This window comes from Semicossyphus pulcher, unplaced genomic scaffold (assembly GCF_022749685.1).
Source record: "Semicossyphus pulcher isolate SPU_LCO1_2020_fin unplaced genomic scaffold, fSemPul1.0.p SCAF_1, whole genome shotgun sequence".
Classification (NCBI taxonomy): Eukaryota; Metazoa; Chordata; class Actinopteri; order Labriformes; family Labridae; genus Semicossyphus; species Semicossyphus pulcher.
In genome coordinates this window covers 24,910,198-24,927,834 of record NW_027211603.1, presented here as the reverse complement: position 1 = coordinate 24,927,834, position 17,637 = coordinate 24,910,198, and the positions used below count along the sequence as shown (strand labels likewise).

At 42.0% G+C, this 17,637-nt stretch overlaps 1 protein-coding gene across 1 annotated transcript in view; it reads right to left on the bottom strand.

Moving 5' to 3' along the window:
• The window catches only part of LOC138592048 (CUB and sushi domain-containing protein 1-like), a 467,070-nt gene that overhangs the window by 77,020 nt on the left and 372,413 nt on the right, over positions 1-17,637 (bottom strand). Inside the window, exons 33-39 of the mRNA XM_069662659.1 lie at positions 11,386-11,502; positions 11,148-11,261; positions 8,109-8,204; positions 7,741-7,944; positions 6,127-6,251; positions 5,923-6,019; positions 4,194-4,298 (exon numbers count right to left, since the gene is read on the bottom strand). Of these exons, the coding sequence (XP_069518760.1) occupies positions 4,194-4,298; positions 5,923-6,019; positions 6,127-6,251; positions 7,741-7,944; positions 8,109-8,204; positions 11,148-11,261; positions 11,386-11,502 (858 nt within the window). The remainder of the gene's footprint in view (positions 1-4,193; positions 4,299-5,922; positions 6,020-6,126; positions 6,252-7,740; positions 7,945-8,108; positions 8,205-11,147; positions 11,262-11,385; positions 11,503-17,637) is intronic.

The window sequence follows — 17,637 nt, the reverse complement described above, 5'->3', positions numbered from 1 at the left end:
GAGAGTCACTTATATCCCACAACAGTCTCCATTAACATAAGACTGCCTGTGCACAAAAACACACTCACAAGGAAATAGCTGCATGTCATAACTGCACGCCAACTATAACAACAATAACAGACACATGATTGAATACAACGACTCAGTAACGCTGCAGGAATATTCAGCGACATTAACTTAGATCCATTGTCCCACAATTCCAATGCTGTCCCAACACGCACACCTGCCAGGACGCTACGGTATTCCCAACACAATCAAGGTTAAACACATCCTTAATAAGTTTGACAGCTGCCAGCCCCTTTATCAACACAGCATCAGGACGGGTGTATCTGTGTGTTCGTGTGTGTGTGTGTGTGTGTGTTTGTGCCTGCCTGTGTGTGTATCGCTCTGAAACTTCCGCAGGAGACTGCCCTGGAGCGGTTACCATGGCAACACAGGGGCGGAAGAGGGATAGAGAGTAAAATAAGGGGAAAGAGATGGCTGGATGTTTGTGTGTGTGTGTGTGTGTGTGTGTGTGTGTGTGTGTATGTGTGTGTGGTGTTTGCTTCTGGTCTTGTTGCTTCATTATCTACCTCCCTACCAGCAAAACGATGTGATCCCACTGAGCTCACACACACACACACACACACACACACACACACACATTATGGTGGTCCAGCCCCGGCATATAAAAGTCTGTGTGTGCGTGCCTGACCGTTCCAAGAGTGTGTGTTTGCAAAGAGACTTTAGGGGGGCTTCTTTGAGATGGAGCATAAGTGAAATAGCTGCGTGAAACTGTAACTTGGAGACACACACGCACACACAAACATTGCATTATCAGGCGGAGCATCAGCAGGCTGTCAAGACAACTGATCAATGAAACTATTCCATTTGGCTGGCCATCTCTCTCTCTCTGTGTGAGCTAGCAAACTGCTCCCACTGTTCCCCGGTTATGACAGAGCAGCGATGCTCTGTAAAATGCTGACAGGACCACAAACCACCCCACGAGGACCACTGGACTACAACTAGACGGTGTCAGCATTTAAGTCTAACTGAGTGGATTAACTATACTTCTGTTTCAGTTTACTTGAGCACAGACAGGGGAGAAGGATGTCTCACTCTGCCCTTTAGAAGACAGTCCCTTTAGTCAGTTTAAAATTATGGGAGCATCATCACCGCAGTCATTGACGTGTCCCCAGCAGATGATGTTGTCCACTTATATGGGCTATCACAGCACTGCAAGAGGAGACGTTTTGCAGCACAATAGCTTAACAGTGGAATCAGTGCACGCCACATATTGTGTGAGAAAAGTTTGTTAAATTGTTCCACTTTTGCAAGACTTTAAATTGACATTTTTCATAATAATTGTGAAAGTCATTAGCAGAAGTCTGTGTTTGAGTGTTATAGTTCTTTTGGGTGATTCCTGTATTTTCTTCAACAGCGTTCCTGAAGAGGAAACTGGATGAAATAATCATCTGAGAGCAGATTATAATTTAAGTGTCTCTGTTCTTATCAAGTGCTGCACTGATCTTGATAAAACTTTGTGTCTAATGAAAAAAGGCTAAAAGCCTGACTTGTTGAAAGACCTCCTGTGCAGAACCTCGGGCAAACTTGGAACGAGCTCTGCTTCACATTAAAGAGTTGGCAGTCAGTTTGACGCGAGCACAACTTACATCTTATGGCGATGCAATGTATGATATACTTTTTGGTGAGCTTGGACAAACTGCTGACTGGGTTTCTGTGATAACAGCAAATAGCCTGCTTGCTTACTAACACTATGAAACTGCATTTATTGTGATGGTTTCGCCACACAATAGCAGACATTAGCTTTGCAGACACTTTAAAGGACAGACGATTATTCTTTATAGATGACAAATATAAAAGATCACGTGGTGTCTCTCTCTTTGTCCCTCTCTTATACTCTCTTACATAAACTCTCTCCTTTACTGTTTATACTGTTTATCCATCTCAACTCTCCCCTGTACTGCTTAACAACTCATAGTTATTGTGTGAAAAGGCAGAGGTGAACATCATCAAGGCTGCACATACACAAAGAGATACAAACATAAGAAACAAACCAATCCAAGCAGTGTGTTTGCATTTGAATGCATGTTCACTCTGTGTGAAGGCTTGTTTTTCATGGGGCCTACTGTATGTCATCAGATCAAGTGCCATGTCTCTGTGTTCCCAAATAGTCAAACTGGTGATTGTATACTGATTGAATGAAGAAGGAAATCTAAGCTATCTTAAAGATAGAATCGTGAAGATTTTCATTTAAATAAAAGTCTGTTAAGTCACTTTCTATAGTCAAATGAGGTAACACAATGGTGACTGAGCCTATGGCCCACTGATGGAAGCCTTTGCATCTGCAGTATTACAGAGTGGGTGTCTGTGGTGCTGAAGAAATCACAAGCAGCGCCCAGTTAGTGACGCGTTTTCCATCAGCCAGCAGTGGTTGGTCTGCCAGAGAGGGTAGGCGGAGCTAAGTGGCTGCTTTTCCGGTCTCTGCAAGTGTTGCGAGTAAACAGTAATCTACTATGGCTGAACAAACAAAGAAAAGATCGATGACTACAGATACAACTTCAACAATAAGTGAAAATCCAAAGAACAAGAAACTAATTCGACGCTCCGATGAAGGCAAACAGTCTGAAAAGGAAAGCGACCGTCAGTGAGGAAAATCAAGAGTTACAACCGTACCAAAGGGAGCCAACCTTGGACGTCTGCATATGTAAGTACTCCTGTATCGGCAGGAGGCGGCGCCAAAGAGAGTGAAACGATTATATCTTTAACTTGGTCTTCATAATCCGAATTTGGAGTCCAAAGACATATGTGTGGAAAATGTATCCAAAAGTCCGTTTGTAAGCTGTGAATTTGTTTGGAAAAACAAGCCTAAACCGATGTGATCTGATCCGACCAAAAGCCTAAGAGAACACTAACAGAGGCAGCAGTATGAGGCATCAAAATGAACAAGCAACAGTTCCCAAAAAAATGCAAGTAAAATGCAAGTATGCTCAGATGCACTCAGGTATTACATATAGTGTCACACTAACCCAAGGCATGACCTGATTAGACTAAATATACTTCAGGCCCAGACTGACTCAGGGCTCAAATTGGGTCTTAAATACAAAGAACTGAGAGGGCCTTTGTGCCATTGCAGTTCAACACACACTCCTCCAGCCATGGAAACTAAGAAATAGGAGACTTCTTAGAGAAGAAAAGAGAGAAAACAGAGCCCGACAAGACTACCGCCGTCTCGGCTCTCAACTCAATAATATATGTGTTGCAGGCCTCAGCTAAAGAAATGCTAAAACATAAAAATAGATAGAAGAGTGGCTGTGCCCACACCAAGAACATTTTTTATCTGAGGATTATTTTTGATACTGTGCAGGAAGGCACCTCAAATCTAAGTGTCATGTATGGATGTGATTATAAAAGCCGCACTAAAAAGACCAGAGCAACCACATTCAGAAATATAATAAAGCAGAAATAAAGAAACAGACTGGATCAAATGTCTCCAAATGTGACCATTCTCCCAGGTTTTCAGACCGTTCAGGCACAAATGTGCGCTCTCACCGACACACACACACACACACACACACACACACACACATACACACATACGTGCACACAGAAGTGCATGTGCACCAACACACAAACTCTCTCACACATACTCTGAAAAGGGGACATGCTCATTGATCTAGAAGTGATTCTAAGCCAAAACAACTACAAAGGCCTGAAAAGCACAACCATGTCCTGACAGGTGTGTATGTGTGTAAATGCATGATGGTAATAAGCATGTCTGTACCTTTGTCTGTCTTTGCCTGCATGTAGGACACAGGCAAAATCACTAAGTCCACTTATTTCTATTTACCTTTCTCTAGGTGTGTGTTCTGTGTGTGTGTGTGTGTGTGTATGTGCTCCAACGAAGGGCCCCGGTATGTGTGTATGCTTTCAGGCAGTACTAGCACAGGTCACTGATTCTTGTTATTTGATGTTGAGGCTTTGGCTGCAAAAATGTGCGATTTTGTGTGTCTGTGGGTTTGTGGTTCCTGGTGAAAACACACCCAATGTTCGCTCTTTAGGTGTTTTATAACGACTGCATAACCTTTCTGAACTAATGAATCTATTCATTCAACATGTCTTGTCTGTGTCTCTCTGTCTATTTCTCTCTGTCTGTCTGTCTGTCTTATATAACAATCCAAGCTTTAACTCACTCTTGTATTCCAGGTGAAAACCTGCAGCCACCACACTGATGTCACTCTGAAAGTGCAGTAGAAGCTGATTGGACGTTGAGTTGAGGAGGGCGGGAGCTGTGGTTCCTGTGAAAGACAAAAACAGAGATAAACATAAGAGAGAAAGCCTTGACCAATTTACAATTTCTGGCATGCACAAACTAATTATAAGGATTGTGTTTAGCAGGTAAATGTTCACCAGATGATAAAAATAAAACTAATAAATAACAACAAAGTTTATAGGCAGGCTTGGGGAGTAACAGCCTTACGTAATTAGGATACAAATAAAGGCAACTGTGTTCAGTTGCAGAAAAAAAGAGGTATTTAAATTACAGATACATTTATTAGAAATGCAGGATTACAATTTTACCACACTTCTCACAACACCACTCCTCAAAGTTGCCATCAACAGTCTTTGGTTGCCATGGCCTGTGAAACAATAGTTTCACTGGGCGGAAATGGGAGCAACATGGCAGTACAGTGCAAGTTATGCTCTCCGGCTGTCATTATCCAAGGACTCAACATCTAATGTAAAGAAACTTTTACAGGTAAGACCAACAGTTAATGTCAGCCGCACAGAATTCCAGTTAAAATGTAAGCTAACCTGTCATCTTCTTCTACTACTACTGAAAAACAGTTTGTAAATCTGGTGATGGCCGCGGTCAGGTTGGTGTGGGTAAAAACATAAGCCCCAGACTGGAATAAGTTAATGGCAGTTTACTTGAAGTTTGAGTGTGAAGTGGGAATAGCACACTTAATTACAGCTATTAATATAAAGAGACATTCGAGCATTACGAAAGTATTGACATTTTTAAAGTAACCCTCCCAACTATGTTTATATGTAACACAACACTGGACATAGAGGAATACGTTACATTAAAAATACACAGTGACACTTTTTCAGCAGGCAGGATTTTGACCATAAGTCCGAGGCCGCCTGACAAATTATGTGTCTAGAAAGTGCGTGACCCCTGGCCCCCCCCACGGACAGCTAGCATTTTAGTGTCCTCATGTGAACAACCCTCATCTGCCCTAGTGAAGCCGCTCAGTGGCCAGCCACCAGATCACTGTGGTTAGAGTGGGCAGCTCCCCAGTGTGCCATCTTGAGAAGGGCACAGTGGTGTGTGCGTGAGCGTGCGTGTTGCCCTATGGGCGGCGTGTTTCATGTGTGATAGGTGTGTGACAGGTATGTGCTTGGGGCAGGTCACAGGGGAAACTCCGCTGGGAATTTGTAAAAGGTTAGATCATTCTTTATCCCACCCTGTCTTCTTTCTCCCACTCTTTTCTCTCTTTCTTTTTCTTCCATCCTTCACTCAAAGTCTGGGTGAAACTCTCCTCCCTCCCCTCCCTCCTCCTGTCTTCTCCTCCTCTCCCTGACTGCCTGGAAATCTGAAGAAATATGAGTCCTAAAGAACATTCATTATTTATTTAAGATATATATCTTATTTTTGCTATTACAACTCATCCATCATAGATCTCCAGTGTACGCTGTATGTGTGTGTATCTATAGTTTAGACTTGTCTTGTCTAATTCATCATAAATCTTCTGTGTGTGTGTGTATGTGTCTGTCAGTCTGAATGTGTGTGTTTGTGTATCTATAGTTTAGGAGCTGTCATATCTCATCCATCATAGATCTCGGGAGTGTTTGTGTGCGTGGGTGTCTGTGCACGAGTTTGTGCGTTCATGCGTGTGTGTGATTGTATTGTCATACCAGAAAATGACCCTAATTTAGGAGCTGTCATGTCTCCTCCGTCGTAGATCTCCAGAGAGTCCCAGTTGTGCTCGGTAGCGAACGTCATTACTTGGATCTAAACAGCAAACAATGACAATAAATAACCTTAATAGTTTAAGTGCATCTTCCAAAGTTGCTGTTTATACATTGTATATCCATTTGTAAGTGCATGCACATCCGTACCTGTATCCCGGCCCCTTCGCTGACGTGTATCCTCCACAGACAGTTGAGACTGTTGGGGTAGGGTTCAGGATAGCCAGGAGACAGTATTGTTCCCCGACGCTCGGTTAAATTGCCACTGCAGGGAACTGGAATGAAGACATGAAATATGTATTTCTTGGCGAAGTTTATCAACTAAAGAGCTAACAGATAGGACAGGTTGCTGGAAACACCCAGAGACAATATGGTGTTCAAATTAGCACTACAGGGTGCTGGAGTCAGAAGAAATATGATAACAAACAGTATTTATGGCATAAACTGAGGTGACAGTGGATGCTGTTTGCTAAATACTTGGTCACAGCAGAGAGATATTTCACACAGGCATATATTTAGTGTTTGAACCAATATCAAAATCCTAACTCTGACAGCGCTGGATGACTCACACAATGGACTAACTTTTTTAGACTGGAGCTGTTTTGTTAGCTGGTTGCTTTTCTCTATAGCAGGAATGTGCACAGACAGACAGATGGAGGGGTTGACAAAATGCTTTGTTGCCCTCAGACACAACAAGTGCCCTCTCTGCTTGTGTCTGGTCTATGAGGATATTATCATTATTTTTTAGTTAATATATTGAGGGAAAGGTAAGCAAGGATTAACAGAAACATTCAAAACTAGGCTGTTCTGTTACTCTTTGCAACTTTTGTTTGTCATTAAAACACTTTTGTGGTCAAAAAATGAACTTGTCAGTGCCTGTTTGGCTCAGCTGGGTGTATAAAACCGTTTCCCATTGGTCAAAAAACCTTTGCTTAATGGAAAAGGCTACAATCAGCATTCAGACCCGGGTCAAATGACCCTGCAGTAGACCCGGGTAATTATCGCCTCGGCTCCAATCGGCATTGATGGGAACAGAAAACCCTTGTTGATACGCTAATCTCCTCCCCCTTTCCGGCACGATGCTATGCTCCGTCTGTAGCTTCTGCGACTCCTTATCGTCTCAGCTACAAATTCAGACCGTCTCCATCCAAGCAGCACTCGGACATCGTTACTCCGAGTTTAATAAATAGACTGAATGAGTAATAGATACAAAAAAAACCTAACCACTGTAACATCTTCACTGTTTACTAACCCTGTCTCTGACACGTTTGAGACGTCGGCAGAAAAGAGACTGAAAGGAGGATACTCCACTGGCAATGGGAACAGAGACAATCTGCATTTATTAGCGGGTTTTCCCGGGTCTGAAAAACCCACATCAACGCTCTAATTTCAGTGGGAAAGGGGTAAATATAAAGCACATAAGCAGCTCTGTCCAATGTCGAGAGCGCTCTAATGTTGAGGTGGAAAGGCGCAACAAAACTAGGCACTTTGTTTATTAATTTTGGGTGCAAAGCAATGCATTATTTAGGGTCCTTTCTTCCTTTGCATCGGAAAAATAAGCTATATCTTTCTCCATATGTTGAACAATTCAATTGTTCTCGGGCTCTATTTGGAATCCAGTAAGTGTAGCATTGTGGCTACATCAGGGTGGCAATAAAGAATTTGTGGGTGGGAATGGTGCCTTTTGTTTTTGCTTTAGCCCTTGCCTCCAAAAATGTCTGTGCACGCCCCTGCTCAATACATTTCAGGGCCAGTCAGCCTTACCGATACAGGATGGTGTTGTTGCATTCCACTGTGCGAGGGCACCTGGCACAGCCTGGCACCGCATGGCGCTGGACCCTTTCAGCAGATAACCTGGACTGCACTCGAAGCGAACCACCGAGCCAGCTGAGAACTCTGAACCGATCCGTCTGCCGTACCGAGGCTCTGGCACCGAGCTGCACTGACTGTCACTGGTGCGAGGCACAGCTACAGCGATGACAGGAATGAAACAATACGGGACGAAACGGGAGAGAAAAATACAGATATAAAGATTTCAAAGAAAGCCTTTCATATTGAACTTGAACTGAAAGCAACTTATTGTGTGTGGGTGTGTGTATGTGAGAGGAAGAGACAGGCAGAGTGAGGGTTACCTTGGTAGACGAAGTGAAAACCTCTTGCTGACTGGCCGCTCTTAGCATTGAACCGCAGCATGATCTGATTCGAAGTTGCCAGTGGCAATGTCTCTCCTGGGATACACAATTAAACCCACACAAACACACACAGGAATGGTTTGAAAATGAATGAATACACAAAAACTGCTTAACTTTGTCTCCTGAAAACACACAGCCATTGTTTGTCCCCTTTTCTTCTATAGAAAAATGTAGTCAAACTGAGGCACAGAGCCTAACAGACAGTACCACATACAAACACATGTACACACACATACCTACACAGCCTGTCTGCTCCACTGACACTCATAACCATACATTTAACTGTGCTAGTTTACATTCATAACTCAGCACTTAGCGGGGTTTCTCATTCATTTTCGCCTCAGGCTACAATGCGGTCCTCACAATAATAAGAATGCAAAAACAAACACACACACACACACACACACACGCACACACACACACAGATTTATATGCACACACACATACACAAGCAAACCCGGTAACAGTGATAAATGAGCATAACATGGTCTGGTGTGGCTGACATTTAGAACCATCATTAGCTGCGTCGGGGTGTGTGTGTGTATGCGTAAAGTTTGGTATGCGCGTTTGTGTGCTAATATGTCTGTGTGTCAGGATAATCAGTCAGATAGCTGGAACAATGTGCTCCAAAGCTGTGTGCCAGTGTGTGTGTGTGTGTGCACTTGTGTGTGTGTGTGTGTGATAGGGTAATGATGCAGCTAACGCTGTTTTTTAAAGCCTGGTGTTTTTCATTCTTTGCTGCCAGTTTTAGCCAAAAGGGGACTTCAAACCCAAATTAACGTTAAGGAAGGAGCCACCCATTTCACATCACATACACTGGCCTGTTTCCTTTGAGCTAACCTAGATAGATAGTAGCTGGAAGAAACAAAACCATCATGTGCAGATAAATTAAGCCAAACAAAAACACATCGTCCTAGTTAATGTTATAAAGGGGACATATTTTAGCTATGCAATCAATTATTTTATTATTCTAATGTGTTTTTGAATCACAAAAATTTTATACATATTTTAATTTAATTATGTTTCGGAGCCTCTCCTTCCTCCTGAAACAAACAAGCCGTTTTGCCATTCAAAGGTCAGACCTTAGCCACGATTAGCTGACAGTGTCAGTGACCGTGTAGCCCCTCCCCCACGTGTTCAATCCCAAGTGGGGGAGCGGCCGCACTGCACTGTCACTCCAAAGATGTAGAAAACACGGCTGCTCTAGGATCGGTTATTCGGCCTTATATGTACGAGCCAGAATCAGCCAGAAGTATCGGAATTAGGCATGCACCGATGCACCGATTGGTATCGTCCGTGTTGACAGTCATCGACCCATTAGCAAATAAGGTGGCATGCGCTGATGGCAGTAGCCGATGTTTTTATTATTTAACTGCTTTAATTGTGCAGTAAATTTAATTGTAACATTTATGCTTTCAGAAAGATTTTTGTTAGGCTATGTGAGCACTGACAAATGTTTGTACTATGACCAGGTGATTCAGGCTAAAGAGGCTTTTCAGGCACCTTTGAAAAAAGATTGTTTTTATGTGAAAGAAGTTTAAATAAAAAGATGTATTGGGAATCTGAAGGACTGAATTCATGCTTTCTCAAAGAGTGTGATGATATATATATATTTTTTAATAATTATAATAATCAATAAATTTTGGTCCCTTATCCAGACGAGGGCATTAATAATTACAAAAATTACAGTTACTAAAAAAAACATCGGCATCGGCAAAATTGTTTTAAACATCGGTATCAGCCCTGATTTTTTTTAAATCTGTGCATCCCTAACCGGAATGGTAAGGTGAAATCTTGACAGTGACTTGACTACAAGCTAGTGCGAGAAGGCAGCCTGAGCTGAATGAAGGTGAATGATGATTGGTCGATTTCAGTGAAAGCAAGGTTCTTTGTAGAAACCTGCAGCTGCTCTGAACGGCCCATTTCAGAGGCAAACTTTTTAAACATGTAATTCTGGAAAAACACGGAATTATGCAGTTTTAACTTTTTCACTGTGAACAATAATTACCCAGAAATGTGAAAACCCATGAAAATATGAGAATATCCATTCAAAAGATAAGGCCCCTTTAAATTAAGCTACCTGATGAACTCAAAAAAAAGGTTCAACAAGAGAAACATGCAATATGTAAACCTTTCTGTAAAAATAGAGGGGAATACCCCGGGGAACTATTATATCTATCTAGAAATGTTTGTGTTTCTGTGTTTTGATTGATGTTTTAGCATCAAACCGTAGTTTGCTCCAATAAGAAAACATAACACCATCAGCTCCCGCCTGAATAAACACTAAAGAGGAAATATTTAAAAAGCCCTGATTTCTATAGAAAAGGAACTAAATGTCGATTCCTGTGGGATTCCCCTGCAGCATGCCCCCTGGCCATCGCACTCCACAGAAGAACACGAAACTCTGAGGCAATGCCAGCACATTTTGCTTACATCTGTGTTAATCAATATCTCTTCATATTTCATTCTCCGTAACATCGTCGCCTGCATCGATTCTACCTCATCTTTCAATCTCCATCCATGCAAAGTGTGTCACTGTGCAGTGACTAAAAGTTGCCGAGCTGGGATGACTCAAAGTTGGAGGCAAAGGGAAACCCAGGGAGGATTGTGTTAAGGAGTATCAGCACTACTTTATATTGTACGGCCCCACTGAGGCGCTTCCACCGCTGATTTCCTCTTGTAAAGATAACCCATAATGGATTTTCACCAAATACATCACTGTCAAATAAATTGTGATAACGACTACTGGTGCCGTGTTCTACAGCCCCCAAGAGCTGCTTTCTTACGGATGATTTCATTATTTTATCTTCTTTCAAAGATGTACTCAGGAGCATTGAAAAAAAGGAAAACAGGGGTAAACTTTTACAATGTTAGAACTAAAACTGTAACAATTAAAAAAATGTTTCTCTCATGAAAGCTTGGCCTAATAGCAGTCCTTCAGCTGCATTTGACACCAGTAGCAGCTAATTGTGGACTGACCTGAGTGTGACCCAGCCAGCGAGCTGAGCAATCGAGCGTTCTCATTGGCTCCATCAAACAGCTCCACCGAGTCATTCATGGCTGTCTGGAAGACAGCAAACTGGCCAAACACCACTGAAGAAGAAGAAAAGAGCAGAAGAAAAAATGTGTCAGAGAAGTACAGTAGATGAAGATAGAAGTGAGCTTTTGTGTTGGTGTTCCAATTACATCATCCAGCTGTGATCGTTTCTGCACTCACCAAACTGTGGGGACACAGTGATGTAGTAGGAGCAGGTCTGTCTGGTGGTGTAGTTTAAAGGATAGTTTGGAGACAAAACAACTCCTTCAGCTCCACCATACTGTCCTCCGCATGGAGCTAGAGAAACGGGGATTCAACAAAACTCACATTTTACACCTTCATTACAAAAGCAGATTTATAATCCATGTTATAGGTGCTGTTTATGTGTGTTGTACAGTGTATATTGTAGAGAAAGAGCAACTGTTCACAAAGCCTTTTACAACTTGTTTCAAACACTTTCTGTGTCATGAGTTGTGCTGAAAGGAGCAGCCTTTGTTACGGTGAAGGGACAAACTCTCCTCGCTCTGGCGGAGACAGGAAATGTGTGTAACCATGGTTTCATGTCACACAAATATTAAAAGGTATGTAAATACCAGTGAGGCTTGTATCGTTTCTAGACAAGGAAACAGTTTATTAGATCCTGAATATGACGTTAATTTTAGGACGCTGACGTCAGTATATAATTTCATGTCTTATCTTATTAAAGCAGTTTTTGTTTGTACGGGTAATAACATGGAACTTTAATTTTATGTCTCTCATCTCATGACGATCATAACACAGCGTAGCACCCGTAGTCAGGACAGGCTTCACTAAAACACATCCTTTGTAAAATTAGTGAAGTGCTGCTCTCGTCTTTCTGCGTATGCATTAAGGGAAGGATTGAGCACTTAATAATATTCACAGAGTTTTCAAGGGCCACGTGTGGGAAATGATTCACCTTTAAAGAGCACGAGTAACTGTGCAGATGAATTAAAAGAGGGCTGCAATGGGAAGGAGTGTGTTTAATTATTCTATAGAAATCTCATAAGACAAAGCATAAACACGTAATTAAAAGATGTACAGGCGAGCTGCAGTGGATTACTTCCAATATAAAAATCAGCTTTAGAGAAATAAAGAGGTTGCAGTAAATAAAAACAAGAACACCGGACAAACAGGGCACTCTGAGTGATGGACCTGTGGTCAGACTGAAGCTTACTGAGTCACTAATGCACTTTGGTGATTACACTTTAGTGACTACTATAAATGTGCGTGTGGCTGCAGTTACCTACAACTCTTCAGAGCATCTGCTGTATCACCTAAGAGACTTCTCAGTGCTGAAAAGGCAACAAAGTATATACAGCCAATCTAATATTAATTCATATCCATTTAAAAGATACTAAGATGTTAATAAGTCATTACTATACAACTTATACCGGGACATGTCTTATAATATGACATGGTGTTTCTCTGAAATCCTGTCACATAAAGCAGCTTAACAGCCTGACAGACTTAGCAGTCATTTATTGATGTTTTATGGAATATTTATCCATAGTTACTAAAATAAATCGCTTATCTTTCTTAGCAATGTGTGGAGTTATTTGTACGTTAAATGTACTAATATTTGCTCCATCTGCTACATTTATATGATGTTAGTTTCTTTGTAAATGCATCCTTTTCATTTTTAGCATCTGATTAATAACTCCTACTGAATTAATTTTAAAAACCCTGAAGTAAAGACAGTAATTTTCCATATGTGCTCAAATAATGTTTCTCAGTTACAGCCTCAATAAATGTTTTTGACCTTGATATCTTGTCATCTTTCTGGACTCAAATAAATCTGAGTGTGATCTGCACTTTCAGCTGTGCTCCTCAAAAAATGCGTCTGAAATTTGTCCCGATCACTGACTGCGTGATGAGCTTTTGTCTTTGTAAACCAGATGCTCATTTCACTCAGTCTGCAAAGGAAAGGCACAGTACAAATTTGCACTGTGCTTTCGTGTAAACACCTGAAATATGGCCCAGAGTCAGGGGGAAAAACACTGATGAAGGTAGATCAGATTTAGCTTGGCTAGCTAAATCTGGGCTCGGAAAGACTTTGAATTGTAAAGTTGTTTGTGCGAGGGAATCACTTTATACGGTGGTTCAATAGTAAATAACTTCACCTCAGTTTGAACTACAACACAGGGCAGGTCAGGTAACTGTAAATATTTTATTGACATGAAAGTGAGAGTTCATGTTTTTCTAAGCTGTGTCCCAATCCAGGGGCTGAAGCCTTCGAAGGCCGATTGCGTCACAGCGGTGCGTCGAAGGCTGTCCCAATTCGACGGCTCCTTCAGGTGCTGCCGAGAAATGCGTCCTCCTTATCCCGGGCCATGAAGGATCCATTGGGTGCATCCTTCACGGCCCAACATGTCCCGAAATTCATCGCAATTCAAACTAGATGGTGGACTCTTAAACGTTCGAGGAATCCAGTTTTAAATGTAAAAGTTTTTGGTTTCAACTCAATCGAATAGCTAGTGATACACATGTTTAAAAAAACAAAAGGGGCCTTGAAATTCTCTTTACAATAATAGGTTAAGTTATGTGACATTAGTGATGCTAGCGAGTTAGCTCGCTAGCTAGCAGTTGCTAGGCAACAGAAGCGTCGTTTGTTGACGCAAGGGTAAGGGCGGGAACAGCTGGTGATGCAAACGTCGGCTTTAACGGTCTACGCAGGCTATGAATGTAGCATCCTCCACAGACCGCCTCCTTCAAAGGATGCAGTCGCTGGATTGGTACACAGCTGATATGTCTTAAACCTACCCACACTGTCCCTTACCTAGTGCATGATGGGAACCCCTGCTTCACTTAAGAGTATGAATGGATAAAGAGAATGGATGGATGGATGGATGCAGCCACCATACACAGTGAATCTGGAGAGTGACACATTTCTTCTCCAGCACATTGAAATTAAAAAGAAACAATGACTCTTATATTATATTTGGGGTTTTTCATATTCATATATGAGGATCTTTATTGGGTTTTTTTAAAGTTTCTAAGTTTTAGGCTTCTAAACTTGTTGAAAAAATCACAAGACACTTTAATGAAATTGTGGTTGGATAAATTTGGGTTGAGAGAGTGAAACTCCCTTATTACTATAAGTGAGCAAGGCCCTCACGTCTGGGACACACTGCTCTACTCTCCCTGTGCATGGGGCCTTACTCGCCGAGAGGTAGGCAATATCTTTATACTTTGACTAATAATCACATATTATGATTATTTCATTTCATATCATCATTTATATGAAGTTTAAAGAGAAATCTGAAATGGATACAAGAAGTTTTGAGTGTGTTTGTGACATGTTCTACATATAAAGACATTAGAACTGTTTTTAAAAGTCTAACATTGCTGATATGATGTCAATAAAATGATCCACCTATCAGTCAGAGTGTGGGAAAGTAAGCCTCCCCTGAAAGAACATAAAAGAAGCTTTGCCTCCCGCTAAATGTCTATCTACTTATTGTTGCTGCTGGATCACATGGCTGTATTCTCCAGTGCGTGCATAACGGACACTGGAGAGTGTATTAATATCTGTGGGCAGGTTTGTTGGTGCCAGAGGTATTTAAGTATGAGGATTATAATAAATTTACCTCTTAGTTCCATGTGTGTGTGCGTGTGTGTGCGTGTGTGTGCGTGTCTGTTTCTGCGTGCATGATGGAGACCTTGCCGTTGGTCTCGGGCTGGTGTTTTTGGCCCGTGTGGGGCTCGAGCAAGAATCTCCCTGAGAATCCCTGAGGCAGCGGTGAGCTCGTCCAAGTCTTTTGGTCTCACCAGATCGGCACCAAACCAAAAGCAGTGTTGTGATGCTTCATTTCACTGAGTCAGCAAATGCACAGCGCATCCCCGTGTTAATAACAAGCAGTTACTTGTGTGTTGTGAACTGGCCGATGCATGCCAATCTTTCTAATGTGCTCTTTAAATAGCAGGGATACACTGCGCAATAGACTTCAGACTTTAGACCAGGTTTTTGTTGGTCTGTGGCGCAGTCGCTTTCTGCGTCTTCCAGATCGCAACGCACCATCTGTTTGCCTGTCCACACCTCATTTAAGATCAAAAAATGACAACTGTATCGGGTGGAAAAGCAATGACTGCTTTGCGCCAGGTGAACGATAGGGCCCTGAATGCGTCTATGATGCGCACAAGTGGTTGATGCACTGTAGGATGGAATAAACGCAGATCATTCTCCACCTGCAGCCTTTACGGTACTTGCTTTTCATCACTGTCAATGCATGAAACCAACATGTCCTCTCTCTGTAGTTACAAAAAAATATCGATCCATTTTACCCCACACATTGCAGAAGTTAGCTAACCAGGTGCTTACAGATATTTTTCTGGTTTATTTTTTCTCACGCTGCGCCTCCCCTGAAATCTTGGTGCCCCGCAGGGGAGGCGCGCCTCACACTTTGAAAACCGCTGCTCTAGATGATGTGTCGCTGAAGCCACCCTTGAGCCACATGTTCACGCGTGCTGTGTGACTGCTCTAACTTGTCAACATGGGAAATGAAAAGCAAGAGGTTCCATGACGCACAAGCTCTGCTGAGGCCGGCAGTGAGTCTCACATTTTAACCCTGAGCTGCTGTGGCCGACAGATCAGGCTGCAGTTGTACTGGGAAACCTCCAGGTGTGAATGTGTGCAGCTGCGTGAGTGTGACCACGCTGCTCCTGGAGGGAGAGTTTGGCTCCCAGACAAACTCCCCGGAATGCATAAAGGTTAAAAACTATAAATATGTGAAGCCCACATATATCAGCATACATTTGCTATCCTCCCTAGTGACGCTCCGGCCATGCCTGAACTGCAGCCAACTTTGCATATTGTATGTGTCCTGAAATATATATTAAGTTGGACTGAGGTCAGGTGACTGAACTGGCAAGCCAGCCACTTGTCTCTGTGACAATAAAATATTCATTGGTTGTCATGTTTATACACTAGGATCATTGTTCCTTCTGCAGTGTCCTTAAATTAAACGCTGTTCATATAACCAGTCAAAACAGCTTCAAAGCCCGAACAATACGTGCACTAATACTTACAGACTACACTGTAGCTACTGTAGAACTCTGAACAACATAACAAGAAACCCTTCTGGCAAAAATACCCAAACGATTTTATTCGCTTTGTTGCTTCAGTCATTTAAAGATTTCATGTTGAAATGAAGCATTCAGATTTTAATCGTGCGCCTCTTCTTGGTTTTCTTTTCTTCCTGCTGCTGGGAGCACTGCCCACTGCACTCAAAGCTGGCGAGCGTATCACTGCTCTAATCTGTTATTCTTATGCATTTTTCAAAAAAACATCCTACTCTCTGTATTCTGCTCATACGATGTTTAGTTTAGCAGAAAATGTATGTTAGTCCCGAATATCCCTTGGATAAGGCTGCAAAGCGATGTTATATAACGTAGAAATACAATGCTTTAGAACTGTGCAGAGGTGTACTGAAATATTCTACTCAAGCAGAAGTACTGTTACTTTACTGAAATTGTACTCAAGTAAAAGTAAAAGTACTTGACTCTAAATGACTCTTGTGAAAATAAAAAGTAGCTTAGTTATTTTCCCACACCGCAGATTTTTATAATAAACAAATGTGTCCAAGGTTACCTCACATATGCATCCTATGCAAATGAAATACAATGAAACTTTATTTTCAAACCTGGGCCCTATGTTTACATGTTTTGGTGTCAGATTGACAAGAGATGGACCAGAATTAACCAGAAATAGCAGTTACATAGCTCTCTTAGCCACCAGACTCCAATGACAAAAACAGTAATTCTACCTCCCAGGACACAGGAGTTGCTGATGGTCTACCTCCATCGGTTTTTTTGTTTGTGTTGTTGCGTGGTGTTTTAAAGGGTTAGTTCGGTTCCGAACTAATGTGTGTTACGACGTGTAATGAGGCAGCAGTAGACCGGCAAGTCCCGTGTTCTGCGAGGTAAAATTACTGTTTTGTGCCTGGAGTCTGGTGGCTTTGAGGAGAGCGATCTAACGGCTGTTTGTGGTTTAACAAAAAACTTCCTTCAGTGTGTGTCAAAGGTGGTGTTTCATCCGAACTCTCACGTTCTGCGTTGTGCCCGGGTAGTTTTAGCCCAGCTTTACTTCTTTACTTTGCACTCAGTGATAATCAACCAGCACCGCTGTTTTAACTCGATACATGACACTTTAATCCGATTGGCCTGTTTTTGATGCGATGCATTTGATTGGTGTTTGGTCCATGTCAGTGTTCTTTCTAGCTCACAATATCCGTAGATACATATTTAACTCAGTAGCGGATGGATGCACAAATGTAGCGAATTACTTAATTTAAAAGATACTTAAGTAAAAGCTACTCAGTTACAGTAACTTGACTACTTGTTATTCGTTACTTCCACCTCTGGAACTGTGTGTGTATATTGTATGTGTGCGTGTGTATTTGTGCATGAAATGAT